Source organism: Buteo buteo, chromosome 25 (genome assembly GCF_964188355.1).
Source record: "Buteo buteo chromosome 25, bButBut1.hap1.1, whole genome shotgun sequence".
Lineage (NCBI taxonomy): Eukaryota > Metazoa > Chordata > Aves > Accipitriformes > Accipitridae > Buteo > Buteo buteo.
This window is the reverse complement of record NC_134195.1, coordinates 1,277,551-1,292,495: the sequence shown is the minus strand read 5'-3', so window position 1 is coordinate 1,292,495 and position 14,945 is coordinate 1,277,551. Positions and strand designations below refer to the sequence as shown.

Genomic DNA, 14,945 nt, shown 5'->3' with positions numbered 1-14,945 from the left:
AAATAAGGCATTTCTTCCTAATAATGTTTTGAGTTCCTACCTCTCCAGCACGTCCTCCACAATCCTGAGACATTTGACCTCTGAAGAGAAATTTCATCTTGCTATGTAAAACCTACTGGCCAAGCAACTTTTATTGTATACCAAGTCTCTGAGGGATCAGTTTCTAATCTAACATACGGAGTGATCTTTGCTTTTTCTTTCTCTCCTTATAAAACAAATTATCAGGGGGTACGAAGTCCTTTGTCTTATGTAGAAAGCTCATTTTTTGTACTTTAAAAAAGAGAAACCCAAACAAAAAACTACCCTAATTATTTTCCTTTCCTCTTCCTTCTTCAAACCCAGACAGAAAATGCTTGGAGACTGACAAGGAACCTCAAGGAGGAAGTTCTGGGGAGGAAGGGGGTAATCAGGCAACCGTAATAAAGCAGTAACAGAGATAAGAGAACCCCCTGTAAGACAACCACCCGTTTGAAGGACACAACATTCATTGTAGAACCTGTTTCCTATTGACTGTGGACAGGACACATCTCACCTGCTGCCATTCAAAGGTCAAATGGCTCACCACTGGAGAGCAATACATCCCCTGCAGCTTAGACACTGCATTTAGGGTGGGATGAATCACCAACAGACATACCTGTCTCTCCCCAGGTATCACAGAGGGAGCAGAGACACTTTACTGCTTTATTTTTAGACATCAAGAATTAGGGGAGATGAAGCCCACTTTTAAACGCTCTTTTACTGCAGATACTGTATATAAAACAAAACAAAACACAAAAATACTTGCGTAAGAGGTATTTACAGCAATAATGGCAACATCCTCTATGCAGAGTATTTTGTTCCTGGAAGCAAAAATCAAATTTTCAGCTGAATCTGTATCTTGACATTTGGCATGGATTTTCCTGGTTAATACTTGTAAGTATATAGAAGAACCTCCACTGCTAATTGCAGAATTATTACAGCTCAGACTAACTACTTTCACACTAAAACCTATTTAACCATTTTGGATAGGACTCTATGTATGAGGAGGAACCATATGTTCAGTTTTATCTCATGTAACAATTATTTACATGGGAAAGGATTTAGAAGAGAACATTGCCAATTAAAAATACTACAAAACGTTACTAAGACCAGACCTGAAATCCAAACACCAGTCTCACAAGTGAACAGCAACACATACAGGTATCAATGATAAGCCCAAGACATCACCCTTTCTCTTCAAACAGCATCTTGAATATTAAGATTTTGGAGATTCTAGCTCCAAGATATCCCACTGGACTATCTTTCTGTGCACAGAATATATTATACTACAACAGCGGTGGCTCAGCTTGGGGCAGACCAAGGCAGGAGCACTTCCTTCACTCGCTTCCTAAGCAATTGAGGACAACCAGAAATGAAGAACTGGACTCAAAGGGCAACCTTGGCACTAGTCACAAAGCAGAGAGGACAATGAGGAAGAGAGTGACATGCTGCTGTCCTCCAACCTCATCACCTACAGCCACACTGGTTAGCTAAGATGTCAAAGACTGAAATTTGGATCCTTCCTCTGCAACATTCATAGCGAGGCCCAAATTTTAGTCTCCTACCATTCATGTAGAGAGTCCTAATAATGGGGGTTTGGGCAGTCTCTTGCTAGAGATATCCTGCTTTGTATCAGTTGGCTCAACACTTGGTGGCTCTGAAACAGTGACCCTGCAGCCCACAACATTTGGATGAGAAAAGGGAAACAGGTTCCAGCCCGTGATTAAAAGCAGTGATGATGAACTGTACTACAAGACTGCAGGACTCATGCTAGAACAAATCTGTAACAAGAGTTTCCTCTCCTAATAATTTAAGACCAAAGTATAAGTTTCTACCCCAATTAAGCCAAAGAGGAAACGACGTGGGATTCAAACATCCCATGAAGGTGCTCTATGGGACAACCTCCCACACAGTTATCATTTGTTAGCAGTACCAAATACTTGACATTTAGGAATGCCCAAAATAGTATTTCAGTGGTTGCAGGTTTTGGTGGAGGTGGTTGAGGGGAGGAGAGCCAGAGGGGGTGACATTAACCTGAATCTACTCCCACTCTACTCTTGAAATACACAATTTCCTGAAAAATCTTTGTTCTCTGACTGGGTATCCAAGACTTGGATGCAAGCAACCTACTCAATAAGAACTGAAAAAGAAGTTGTGTCACAGTAGAAACCAGTGTTCTATCTGGGTAAAGGCAACCCTTTGCTGTAATTAGAAAAATTTACAAAGTAAGGGTGAAGAATTTATGTGTTTTAATTAATACTTTTATTATCATGGAAACTATTCCTTGAAATGCTATGCATTCATTTGAGTAGAAATCTGTGCTCTCTGGCCCAACTTTCACATGGGAATTATAAAATAGATTCCCCAAACCAAATTCCAATATTTTGGGGGAAAAAAAAAAACCAAACCAAAAAAAACCACTCCAAAACAAAACCCAAACCACAAAACCCCCAACACGCTGAAACCAGAACAACACACACATGGAATCAGACTCATTCAGGTTGGAAAGGACCGCAGGAGGAAGAAGCTCGAAGGAACGAATGGACAGGCTACTGCTGAAAGAGGGCACAGTAACGCAGAAAAGCATGATACGATTTATCCATTTGATAGCCTGCGGCTGTGCTATGAAACACAAGATTCACCTGCACTGCACTAACACAGGCATCCAGGACCCTTAGACACTTCCACAAGTATTATGGAAAAAGGGAACAGGCCGAGATGAGCCAGTGCAAGACACTGGCTGCAAAGAACAGCTAAGGAGGGGAATGGGGGGAACACGTACGGGTGGGAATAAACTGCTATGGAGCTCCGAAGTCCCATCAAAGGCTAGCTAATCAGCCATGGAAGCCCTCACAGAGCAGCCACCCTGAGGCACCAGAGGCAGACAGCAGGTGGTGCACGCATCCGAGCACCCACAGCCTCTTGCAAAACTCTACAGTCAGTCGGGACTTCTCTGCCCAAGTCCACGAGCCAGCGATAACACACATACCCTATTTACTCTGCCTGCATACCACAGCATTCAAGCCGGTTCTCCATGGCTCCTCAGAGAAGACAATTATGTACAGTTTTGCCCACACCTGACTTAGATACACTTCTCAGCTTTTTTAGTTAGATGTGGATTGGCAGCAGAATGCCTGCAATGACGTTTAATATATTATTAGTTGTATCGCTACTTGTGTTTTTCTTGATGAACTCATTTAGCTACACAATAACTTTGGCATTCGGTGTTTGCAAAGGGAACAATCAGGAAATTAGAGCCTGTGGTTTTAATAAAAGATTGAATTTTAATGAAATAAACAGAAAACCACAATAGCAGCATATATAAAGCAACATCTCTCCCACAACAGTAATTAATTTTCACTATGGATGCATCACATGGTCATCTTTCTACCTTGCAAAGGAAAGATACTGCAGGCAAAGCTTCCTTTACTGATACTGGCAACGAACACTGCATTTCCTAGGTCCCTTCAAGAGACATGTCTTGGCCTACTCTTGGCAAAATTTCTTACCCGTGTGCTCAAAAAGAAGTTCAAGCTTCAGCATGCCCTAATAATGGATAGCATTGACCACAAGGACGTCCAAACATTTTAGGAAGCAGTATAACCTTGCCTTCAGCCCACTGAAAGTGCACTCTACTGCAACCTGCAAATGCCAAGTTTGCAATTACATACCCTGGTTTGGTAGAGACATGCAAATCTGCATAACCTGGCACTGGTTACGTCTCATACAACCTTAAATAATCAAAAAGGAGTGGCAGCCCCTTTTATGAAGAACCCCCTACTGAAAGCTGCTGTCAGAAACTGCTTTTGAAATGCCATCTACAATTGCTCGTACTTTCCGCATGGATGCTGCTCACATCCAACAATCCTGAATCCATGCTTTTGTCTGGAACAGACATAAAAGGGAAAAAATAGCCAAAATTTCCCTCTAAATGCTGCAGCTGGAAGCATTTCTGCATAACCCCTTCCCCAAGGTGCCCGGGAGGAACAAATAAGTTCCACCCCAACACACCGCATATCAATTCCTACAAATAGGCACTGAAAGCCCTAGGAAGCATTTCTGCATTCCTTGCTTCAAGTCTGGATAAATGCAGAGTTAGCAGGGACTCAGCTGCAATAGAGGTCAGGATGCAGCTCTGTGGCGGAGATGCTTGGAAAGTAGGCTCGGCAAGCAGAAGTTTGTAATCTTGCACAGCTAGAGGTAGGCAAATATCCCAAGCACAGGCTGTGTTCAAGGCTACAGTCAGGGCTGCAGGGGGGAGAAGCTTCCCTAAATATATTCTATTTGATACAGGAGGCTTCGAAAAATGTTAAAAATGGAGTTCCACTGTCTGAGATTCTTCACATTAGAGCCATATTTTCACTAACTGGTTTTGGTTTTTTTTATTTATTCGCTGGTAGAAACATGCAGTTAACTCTGAAACTGCTTTCATTAGTTCCCACAAACTAATCTGATCCAAGAAATCATCCTCCTTTCAAAACTCGGCAATGTCAATCAAAACTTTTCTTTGTGGACAAGATGTATATAATCATCCTTAACTAGCCTAATTGCCTGACTTCTACTTTATATATTCCTGTATGCAGAACTATCACTAGCTCATAATCACTCCACTAAGCTCTCAAACCTCACGTAAGAAATGACCACCACTCGTCCTACTTGAATGAAGAGTCATGTAACAGAGATGAATATCCTTTCTTTGAAACAAATAGCTTCTTATCTCATGGCTTATGCTCCATTCAGTTTAACTGGGTCTTTTGTCTTTTAACTGTAGTAGCACATGCTAGGCCCTGTTTTCCAAAACAGATTTTCAGGTGCACAGGAAAATACTTCATTTAAGCCAGGCAGAGGGTGATAAGGGCTCTTTAGAGTACCCCACTACATCTTCAAGCTCATTAAGTGTTTTGGGAAATGTTAAAAGCTGTTGTTAAAACTAACAAATTTGAAGATGCTGTAGATGGCAGCTAAGCAAAACTCTTCTGTTCTACATAAAAAAAACCCCAAAAACAAAACCATGAGAATGATCCACTTGTAGGTTCCCTCTTTGAATTCGAAGTAGATCACTTGCTATCAAACTTGGAGGAAAACTGCAGCTAACAGTTTCTTAATATCTGCCCTGATCATATGCTGAATTCTTAAAGTGACATAATTGAAAGTAATGCCTGAACATAAGGAACACAACAAAGCAAAAGCCTCTGAAATACTGTCCTAGTTATGCAAAAAACCAGAGCATTCCTTTTTCGCTATCCCCTCCCAAATTCACAATTAACCAGACACCTCTTAAGAAGCTACATTTATACACTTCCATCCCTAAACGCATCCAAATCCAGTTTAAGCAATGACCTTGTTTACTCCAATCCAGAGTAAAAAAATCTAAATCGGAATAAAGGCAGGCACCAAGTTTTCTCATGCTGTCTCATCCACTGAGTGTTTGCACTCACAGTGCAAACTCTACAAGGTTTCCAATTCACGGTTGATTATGTTAATGTTAGATTTGGCTTACGATATTCATGGTCAGCTGTTGGCATTTTTTCTTAAAATAAAACAAATAAACATAAACTTAAAATGAACTCTGGAATTTATCACTGCCAATTTCTTTTTAGGGTTTCTAGCTGAATGATGCTCAGAAAGAGTTGAAAAGGTATCCAATTCCAGCATTTTGCTTACAAATGCTTTTAAGTATCAAAATCAAGTTAAACAACAATAAAAGCCTACACACAGAAAGCAAATAAACATCCCACTTCACTGTGAATGACTTTCATCAAGATCTGTTACATATATTAGAAAATAAATTCTGCTTGCAAGCTGCATAAACCTGTATTTAAGGTCCTGTTAGCATATTTTCAAACACTGTTTTTCTAATCAAGACATTTGCGAGGAAGCCACAGAATACCAATAGTTCTTAGCACAAGCAGCAACAGCTCTTAGCACAACCAAGAGCATCTCTCTGCCTTGAGCTGGCATTCCCAAGCTTTATCTGCACCAGTACCACCATCACAGAGCAAGAACTGCATCCTATCCCAGCAACTGCCTCATCTTAGGCGAAGATATCCACAAGTTCTGACTCTCATCGGGCTGTTTGAAAGCAAGAAGTTTGGCTAGTAAGAGAGCAGTTTTCAATGAGGTTTGGCTAGTAAGAGAGTAGCTTTTCACTGGATACTACTTGTGGCATGTGCATCAGTGTTGGGTGAGGGCTGAGAAGTACAGTTTCCACACACATGCTCACTGCGGGTGCACATACATGCCCACTGGTTTCTGCCTCTGCAGTATCACAGGCACAAGATCCCACCTACCTCACCTCCCAGCTGAGGGCTGAGAACACAAAGCGGCTTGTCCTCGCTGCTACTTCAGGTCCCTACGAACTGCTGAATCCCCACAGCAAGAACCTCCAGAGGACTTTCCAGAGGGTATGAACAGAGCAGGAAGCAAATGCACCTGACGCACAGTGAAGAATTATGTTTCTGGTAAATAATTCTTCTGCTAACTTGAGTCGACATGAGCAGTGATTCCATAGAGTAACACATCCTGTTGTTCATATTTGTACATGGTGGTAGGTACCACAGACTAATCTATCAACTGCAGCATTAGCCTGGGATGCTTCTTAGGTGTCTTATACTTGGTACAAATGGAACCTGGGGGCTGCTCAGATATCAAGAGGAAAATGCTTCTCAAGGCCCATAGTGGCAGATTTAGCTTTAACAGACCGCTGTGACAACAAAAGGTGGCTCTGTATTCCATAGTCCTCTTGATCTTGCAAAAACTAGCGCAAGATAGTGTACTGAAGCAGCCGGTCCTGTTCTCACAATTTATTAAGGCTGTGAAATGCTGCCTAAATCCTGAAGGAATGAGGCTTGAAAGGGGGAAATCCAACTAACCAAAAACAAACACAGAAAGGCTGATACCTCAGCTGAGGTGGAAATCAGAATCTGTCTGAAAGAGAAAATTTCGAATGGGGTCTCCCTGGGCACACTTGATGGAGGTGATCCATGACAATGGCCCAAACCTCTCCCACCCTTTGCTAGACGTTAACTACAGCCAAGACACTTCCACAAAACCTTAAGATGATGTCACTAGGGGCGGAAAATGAGATTTCTGGAATTTATATCCCAACAGATAGCAGAGATCTTTAAGGGCAAATGACTGGCTGAGGGTAGCATTGCAGGGCGAGGGGGTGGGGGAAGAGAAACAGCAATGGGCAGAAATGGCAGCTGGCGGGGCCTCAGCCAAAGAAGAACCCAGGCTGGTATTCAGGACATTTTCTCGGAGTTAAAAGATTGAGAATTGAGCAAGAGGAACAAGCATGTGGTTTGAGAACCCAGTCGATTTTACCATGTAATCTGAGTTACAGAGCCATTCTTGCTGTTAATCATTACCTCTCTTACAGGAGGGAAGCAAGCATGCTCTGCTGAAAACAGCATCTAACTTTGCTGCTGCAAAACAAAACACAGCAAGACTGGAGTGGGAGTCCAGGATTCGGTGCTACCACTTCAGGGAGAAAGGAAAGGAACCCAGTGACAAACAAAGACGATTCCAACATCAAAGTCTTACTTCAGTTAAGGACAGCGCTTATGAAGAATAAGGATGAATGCTTTTCTCTACCTGATCTTGACAGTAACTACTATTCCATTCAGCAATTCTGGATCAGGCCATTTGACCACAAAGCCAGTAACGTACCCATTAAAGATTCACCAAACTTTGAAGCAGAAAATTTGACAGGAACATCACAGTCATGCCAGAAGTAATACGGGAAAGGAGACGACAAGAGGCTGGAAACTGATAAAGGACATAGCTAAGCCTGTAACTGCCTAACTGCTAGGCAGCAGCAGAATGTAGAACATACTGGAGCATTAGGCAGCAGCATCTCCTCTCCCAGAGGGCTATGCAAGGAATATAATATTCTTTCCGAAGTCCTCTCAGGAGCTGCACTCATCACGCTGCAGGAGAGGAACTTGGTTCTATCGCAAACCTGAAGAACAGCTCTTGATGGTACAGGCAGGAATTCCCCTACTTCCAAGCTTCAGGCTACAAGAAATCTCAGATCAGAGTAAGACCAGAAGTGCAAACATCCCTGGCACGGCTGCATGAAGAACACTGTGGTGGGTAGTTATGATAGGCGTGTAACATTGCTGCTGTGCAAAAAAAGGAGAACATCCAACAGCTTTGGAAATATGCTGCTTCTAAGCATTGACAGAGGACAGTCATGGGGACCTTGGCCTTGCTTCCACGTGGTGGCTAAACCCTTTCTCAACAGAGTCTAAACCACTACAGCAGCATACCAACTGAGGTGAACACGGGGATGTAATGGTACTGTTGGCTCTGGCCAGAATCAATCACAGACACCAAAAGGGAAAAACAGATGGCCCGATGTTGCCTACAAGGGAGCTGGCTGTGGTGGCCAAGTTCCACACCAGATGTGGTAACAGCATTTCGGAAGTTTGAAGTAGAATGGAGAGCAGAGATGCTTCAATCTTGTCCTGGTTTCCCTGGACATAATCCTGCTACTGTATGTTATCATTACTATAATTGTTATATGCTATATCCACAATACTATAGTAAGAATCACTTAAATCAAGCAAGAAAGAACTGTGATAAAACTGAGCAAAGCGCAGTAGTGATGGAACCAGAACTGACTCCAGCATGCAACAATCCAACTGTGCACACCATCCTCCTGCTGTGTCCAATGTCACCTGCTCGTCACACCGCACTGAAGCCCAATCCTGCTCTACCGGCTGAGAGGACTTTGCACCATCCCTCCTGCCCAGAAAGACAGGTATGACAGATGGAGCCCAGGGTCGGAAACTAAATGAACTCAAGGAACATTTTATGAACATAACCCATGAACTAAAGGAATGATATCTCTGTGTGTGTATACATATACATATATATATATATAACATTGTTCATATGTCTCAAAGGGATGGAAAGGTGATGATGATTGATCAGGATGTAACTAATGTAACTAAAGGTATGGGAACTGAGCATGACGTCAATGGTATAGAATAAGGGGTGGATACTGTCCTGGTTTCAGCTGGGATAGAGTTAATTGTCTTCCTAGTAGCTGGTACGGTGCTATGTTTTGAGTTCAGTATGAGAAGAATGTTGATAACACACTGATGTTTTCAGTTGTTGCTAAGTAGTGCTTAGTCTCAAGTCAGGGATTTTTCAGCTTCTCATCCCCAGCCAGAGAGAAAGCTGGAAGGGCACAAGAAGTTGGCACAGGACAGAGCCAGGGCAGCTGACCCAAACTGGCCAACAGGGTGTTCCATACCATGGGACGTCCCATCTAGTATGGGAACTGGGGAGTGGGGGCAGGGAACTGCTGCTGGGGGACTAGCTGGGTGTCGGTCGGCGGGTGGTGAGCAATTGCCCTGCGCATCATTTGTACATTCCAATCCTTTTATTGCTACTGTTGTCATTTTATTAGCGTTATCATTATTAGTTTCTTCTTTTCTGTTCTATTAAACTGTTCTTATCTCAACCCACGAGTTTTACTTCTTTTCGTGATTTTCTCCCCCATCCCACTGGATGGAGCGGCTGCGTGGTGCTTAGTTGCTGGCTGGGGTTAAACCACAACAAATCTGCAAAATCCAGAGCCAAGAAGGGAAGGAGAAAAGTGGTTTTGTTCCTTTCTCTTGAAGGGAACTAGCTTGGACTGCTTATTTGCTCCAGAGTTGGAGGGTCTAACCAGGCCAAGATTAGGATTGCCACATCTGCGTGGGATCCAGCTGCACCGCTATTAGAACACAACAAATACTTTCTTTAGGAGATTTTTCTAAAGCTGCAGCTCCTGGTCCTGCAAACCCATGGCTAGAAAGCTCTGACAAAGCATCAGCCCTCACCCAGGCAACTGAGAAATAGCATGGGAGGGTTTTGGCACAGACCCACACAAGTGGCACATGAGAGCGGGATATAACTTGTAGAGTGGCTTCGTGTAACAGGACTTGTAAATGGAATTACAGCGCAAACCAGACAATCACAGGAAGCCAATAAGTGTGTATTCAAAGAATATCACTATGGTCTCCAGAAAGAAAAAGAAAAAAAAAACAAATTTCAAAGGAAATTGATCATAAGGTGCTTCTTGTCCATCAGACTGTTCAAAGGAGCTGAGATGCCACAGTGCGGGCATTAAGCATGAGGGAGGTAGGTGACATAGTAAAGATGCTGAAGAAGCAAAGCATTTTTTGGTCTGGAGAGAGAAGATGCACCATCTAGTCAAGAAGTACTTGGGCTATTCCACAATAAAACACTGTCCATGGGCTGTCTACCAGAAATTGCAGGTTACTGCATTAGTATCCTAATTTCTCAATACTCAGAAGAGAGAAGCAGCCCAAAACACATGACTGTGTGGACAAGCACATCGACTAGCAATGTGCTGGCCCAATACTGACAAGAACTGACATAAGAACAGCATCAGAGAGGTGACAGACCACTACGCCTCAGCACTTTAATGGGGCAGGAGGAGGAAGACAGGGAGCTCTCTCCCATCATCACTGCCACTGTGATACAAAAACCTGACCAGAAAACAGACATTAATCTACATCTCAGCCCTGCATTCATATGACAGCATGCTGAGGTTAGCTTAAAGGGAAAACCAGAAAATTATATACAAACCCAGCCTCCTATAAAAGTTTAAAATAGCAACGCTACCATCACTTGTGTTTTTTCTTGAAGGTGAAGAGTGATACAAAGCTTAAAATTCGCTGTTGAAGCAAGAGGGAGACTCAGCCTTTCCTCAGCACAGAGAAGCACCAGTCTTCCTCCAGCAGGCAACCAGGGTTCGCTTGTCCCCAATTACATGTTAAAAAAACAACACTGGGTAACTAATGAACACTTACATAATTACAGTGAAGACAAAGAACTTGAGCTTTAATGTGACTTGAAATTAATAAGGTCAGATCCACAGCTCATATGAACATGGCCTGAGATTTCAGCATGAAGTAACTTCCAAACGCCTTGTCTACATTGGCTGGGTTTGTTTCCTTAACTTTAAGCTAACTCACCACACAGGACAGCCAGGCTGAAGTAAAAGTATGCTTGTAATTCACTAAGAAAGCAAAATTATTTTTAGCAATGATAAAAAAAAAAAAAAATCAAGGAATCTTACAGATACTTCTGTAATATACATAAGCACATTGACAGATATTTATAAACCCCAGATGGAATACTGATATAAAAGAAGCTTATGTTAGGTATCTTAGATATTCTGCATGAACACTCATTTTCTTTTGCTTGAAGTTGTTTCCCTTTAGAAAAAAACACGAATTTTTTAAAAACCAGGAAAAAAAGAAAAATTATTACCCAAAATTTTTAAGAATTCTGAAAAAATGTTTTCAAAAAAAAATAAAATCTGTTGACATTTTCAATTCAGAATAGAATTTTATTTCTTGATCAGTTGTGATAAATTTCCTTTTTCTTTCTTTCTGAACCCATGTTCTTTATTAGTTTTGCACATCTTTAACATAAATCAAACATTTTTTTGGAAGCAGAAGGAGAATTAAAGAAGCAAAGAGCTCCAATAGCAACTTTCTCTAACAAAAGCCTAGCAAACCCACCCTTCATACCTCCCATGGTATTCTAAACTACTTGGGTAGTGTGGTCTCCGGCCTCTTGCCTCCCCTGTTTTGCAATTTCACTGTGTAACTGTCAACATTTCTGTAAATTATATTAATTCCACTTGTTAGTGCCACTGATTAATTCAGTAATACTTCTCAGGAAAAAAAAAAATTAAATTGTACGAAATTAGATTGACATTAGACTGAAAGATATACTTTGAATGTGCAGAGATGTGTTGACAGTAATAGAAGACATCATCTGGAAGATGGTGTAACTACATATTATTTAGAGTACAGAAATATCTCAGCTCCCGTTTTCAGCTCTCCACTAAGGCTTGACAGAAAATAGGATTACCTCCTTATCCAGAGTAGAAATCTGCAACATTTTATAATTAAGAGTATTATTTCTTATTGCAAGGGGACACAGTCCCTGTTCTTTGGTACCTCTCCTGATACAAGTTGTCAAATATGGTTCCAAAAATTAGGAACTCAGATTCATATTTATATTCTTACAGTACAGGTGCTTTGCACCCAAGAAAACACAGAGCCCTTTATCCAGAGATGCCAACATCTATTTCTTAATTAGCAGCTTTCACAATCAGAACAAAAGCAAATCAAAACAACCAAACGGGTGCCTAAAATTCAGAGTGATGCTTACAGTTTAATAATGAAGACCATGACTAACAGCTGTAATTTTCAGTCAACAATATTTTAATAAATTTGTTATTTAGGAAACCTATCAAAAACATTTGTGTAATCATGTAAGAGATAGTAAATTGGTTAATAAATTTCAACATAAAGACACAGAATAAAATATCAGTATACACATTACCTTAGCGTTCTCAAGTAGAACTTCATCTCTACCTAAGCCAGGTCCTATGACAACTGAGTGCAGTCGTGGTAACCACTTTTCCACCTCATGGACAGCATTGGGACTATCACTAAATGGAATTGGGAAAAAAAAGACAAGTTTAAAAAGACTTCATTTTATTATTCTCAGAAAGTTGAGTTGAAGAGTCAAGATGGAAAGAGATATTTCCTATCTTGAGCGTCAGGCAATTTTATCCTCCAAACTACCAAAAATCTGTGATCCAGGAAATACGGAATGGTTGTCCGAACAGCTAAAATGAAACATTTCTCTTGATTCATTCCTTAGTGGATACCACATAAAAATGAGGAGGTAATTGCAAGTATCCACTATGGTTGTTACAAAATAAAACCCAAGCAGGAAACCAACAATTCTTACAGTCTGTCACAATTCCCCATTTAATGCTTCTATGCAGAGATTACACCTTGGAGAGAGATCCACCATCTCGCAGGTATATACTGTGGCTTGCTGGAAACAATGCAATTATTTATTACCCTGCATGGCAAAATGATAAATCTACTCATACGCTTTTTTGTCAGTTGCTTCATAAGCATTTGTTCCAACTGAATTACGGCCAAACCGTCCCCTTTCCCCAAAGGGCAACAGGAGAATCAAGCTATTCAGTAAGGGTATTATCTGCTTGTAATGCTCAAGATTTCTGTAGCATTCAGGTTTTGTCTACATTGGAAAATGACGAGAAAATCCACTGCCAAATATAGCTGCCACAATACAGCATTCAGCCGCTGACCAGAACTGTTTATTTTGTTCTGATCAGTTTTGTTGTGTAAATAGGTCAGAATATTTTGAAAGCACTGCCCAACAATGTCAGCTAATCCTTACTGACAGTACCGAGAGAAAATTGAGCCTCCCTCCCTCCCCACCTCTGACATAAGTGACAACAATAAATGAACGTTTTAACCGAAGCACGGGGGAATAAAGCTCCCTACAGGCTAAGCAAGGAGGTACTATTTGATAGAATTACTCGGAAAATTTTGAGCTCGCAGTACTTCAACAAAGCTCTATTATTACAGATGAAAGCCCTTGCATGTTTTTCATAACCAACAGCTGTACTGATGGGACGCACCACTTGGGAACAAGTGTTTAGCTCGCGTCTGGCAGAATCAGCAAATTCCACGACGATTTCTGCAAGTGCCAGGCAGGAGCCCAAAGCTCTCGCAGCTGCACCGAGCGAGGCGGCCGGCTGCAGGCCGCAGGGACGCAGCGGCCCCTCCGCCGACAATGGCTGCTTCAGAAATCCCCGGCTGCGGCCGCGCCGGCTCCCCAAAGACGCCCTGCGCCGACTCCGCGGAACGGCTCCGCCGGGGCAAGGCTGCTGGGTGGAAGCGATGACCCGCTGCAAGGGCAAGGGAGACGAGGGACTGCGCGAGGACATCGGCGTCCCTGAAGCAGTCCCCCGCTTCGCAGGCTGACGTTCAATTTCCACCTGAACGAGGCGGCTGCCTCCCTTCTCCTCTCACTCACAAGGAAACAGCAGTAGCTTGAGAACTGCCAAACAGCTCGCTTTGTGGGGTTTTTTTTTTGTGCCTGTATATCTACCTATCAGTCTATGATGTAGATACAGGCTGGAAATAAAAATTATTCAAGAAATATTTAAAGCACTACTAAAAAAAAAGCCAGTTCTTCTGTATGTGGTAGACTGAACATGTGAAAAACAGTCTGTGGACAAAACTCTAATAAAACGTCACCATTTCTGAATGCAGACCACTTTTTTATTTACGTGCTGCAACTGATTTTATCTCTAGGAGAGCAATATATATCTCAAATAAGTGTATATATCTGTATATCACATAGATATAAGAATACTAATACATATACATATATATATATATATGTATAAAAAAGGATGTTTGAATGGATTGAATTCAAAATTCCTTCGGATAGTAGAAGCCACACACGTTAATGTTCCATTAAACCTAAGCTAAGAACAGAGCCATAGATAGTACCGTAACTGCTCTCCTCTTTTACAAATGTCTCACGCAAATAATCTCAAGGTAGAAAGCTTGCCAATTTATTTGTATTCAGGATTGAAATAAGATAATTTTGTCTCCAACCCAACTGATAATGTGCACTCTTCAAAACAAAACCATCTCTTGGGAGATGAACGGTCCAACATTAAGCCACTCCTGCTCACTTTGCCTCTGGTAATAATAAAAACCTACTGTAAAGCTTTTCATCTTCAAAGCATTTTACAAACATTACGTTCACATAACTCCTTTGCAACTTTACATCAAGAAGCAACCCAAGGCATATGAAGGGCCAAGAGATTTAAAATGGCGATAATGACTATTACATTGCAAAATCAGCTATAAAAACATGCTGTAAAATAACTGATGGATTTTGATTCTTCATAAGGAAAGCAGAACAAATACTGCCTCAGAGAAGCATCGTGCCAATTTCACTTTAAGATACTGGATGTTCACAACAGCTGTGGTTATGCAGCTAAGGACACCTTACGAATACGCGGTACCTACAGCTTCTCCGAAAAGCTG

General features: G+C 41.6%; 1 protein-coding gene across 5 annotated transcripts in view; it reads right to left on the bottom strand.

Annotated features, from left to right (window-relative positions):
* Positions 1-14,945, bottom strand: part of NAXD (NAD(P)HX dehydratase) — a 53,181-nt gene that overhangs the window by 17,087 nt on the left and 21,149 nt on the right. For all 5 annotated transcript variants that reach the window (XR_012654410.1, XM_075057499.1, XM_075057501.1 and 2 more), the window contains one exon: positions 12,400-12,508. Coding sequence is in view for 4 of the 5 variants with exons in the window: in XM_075057499.1 (XP_074913600.1) it covers positions 12,400-12,508 (109 nt within the window). In the remaining variant the exon portion in view is untranslated. The remainder of the gene's footprint in view (positions 1-12,399; positions 12,509-14,945) is intronic.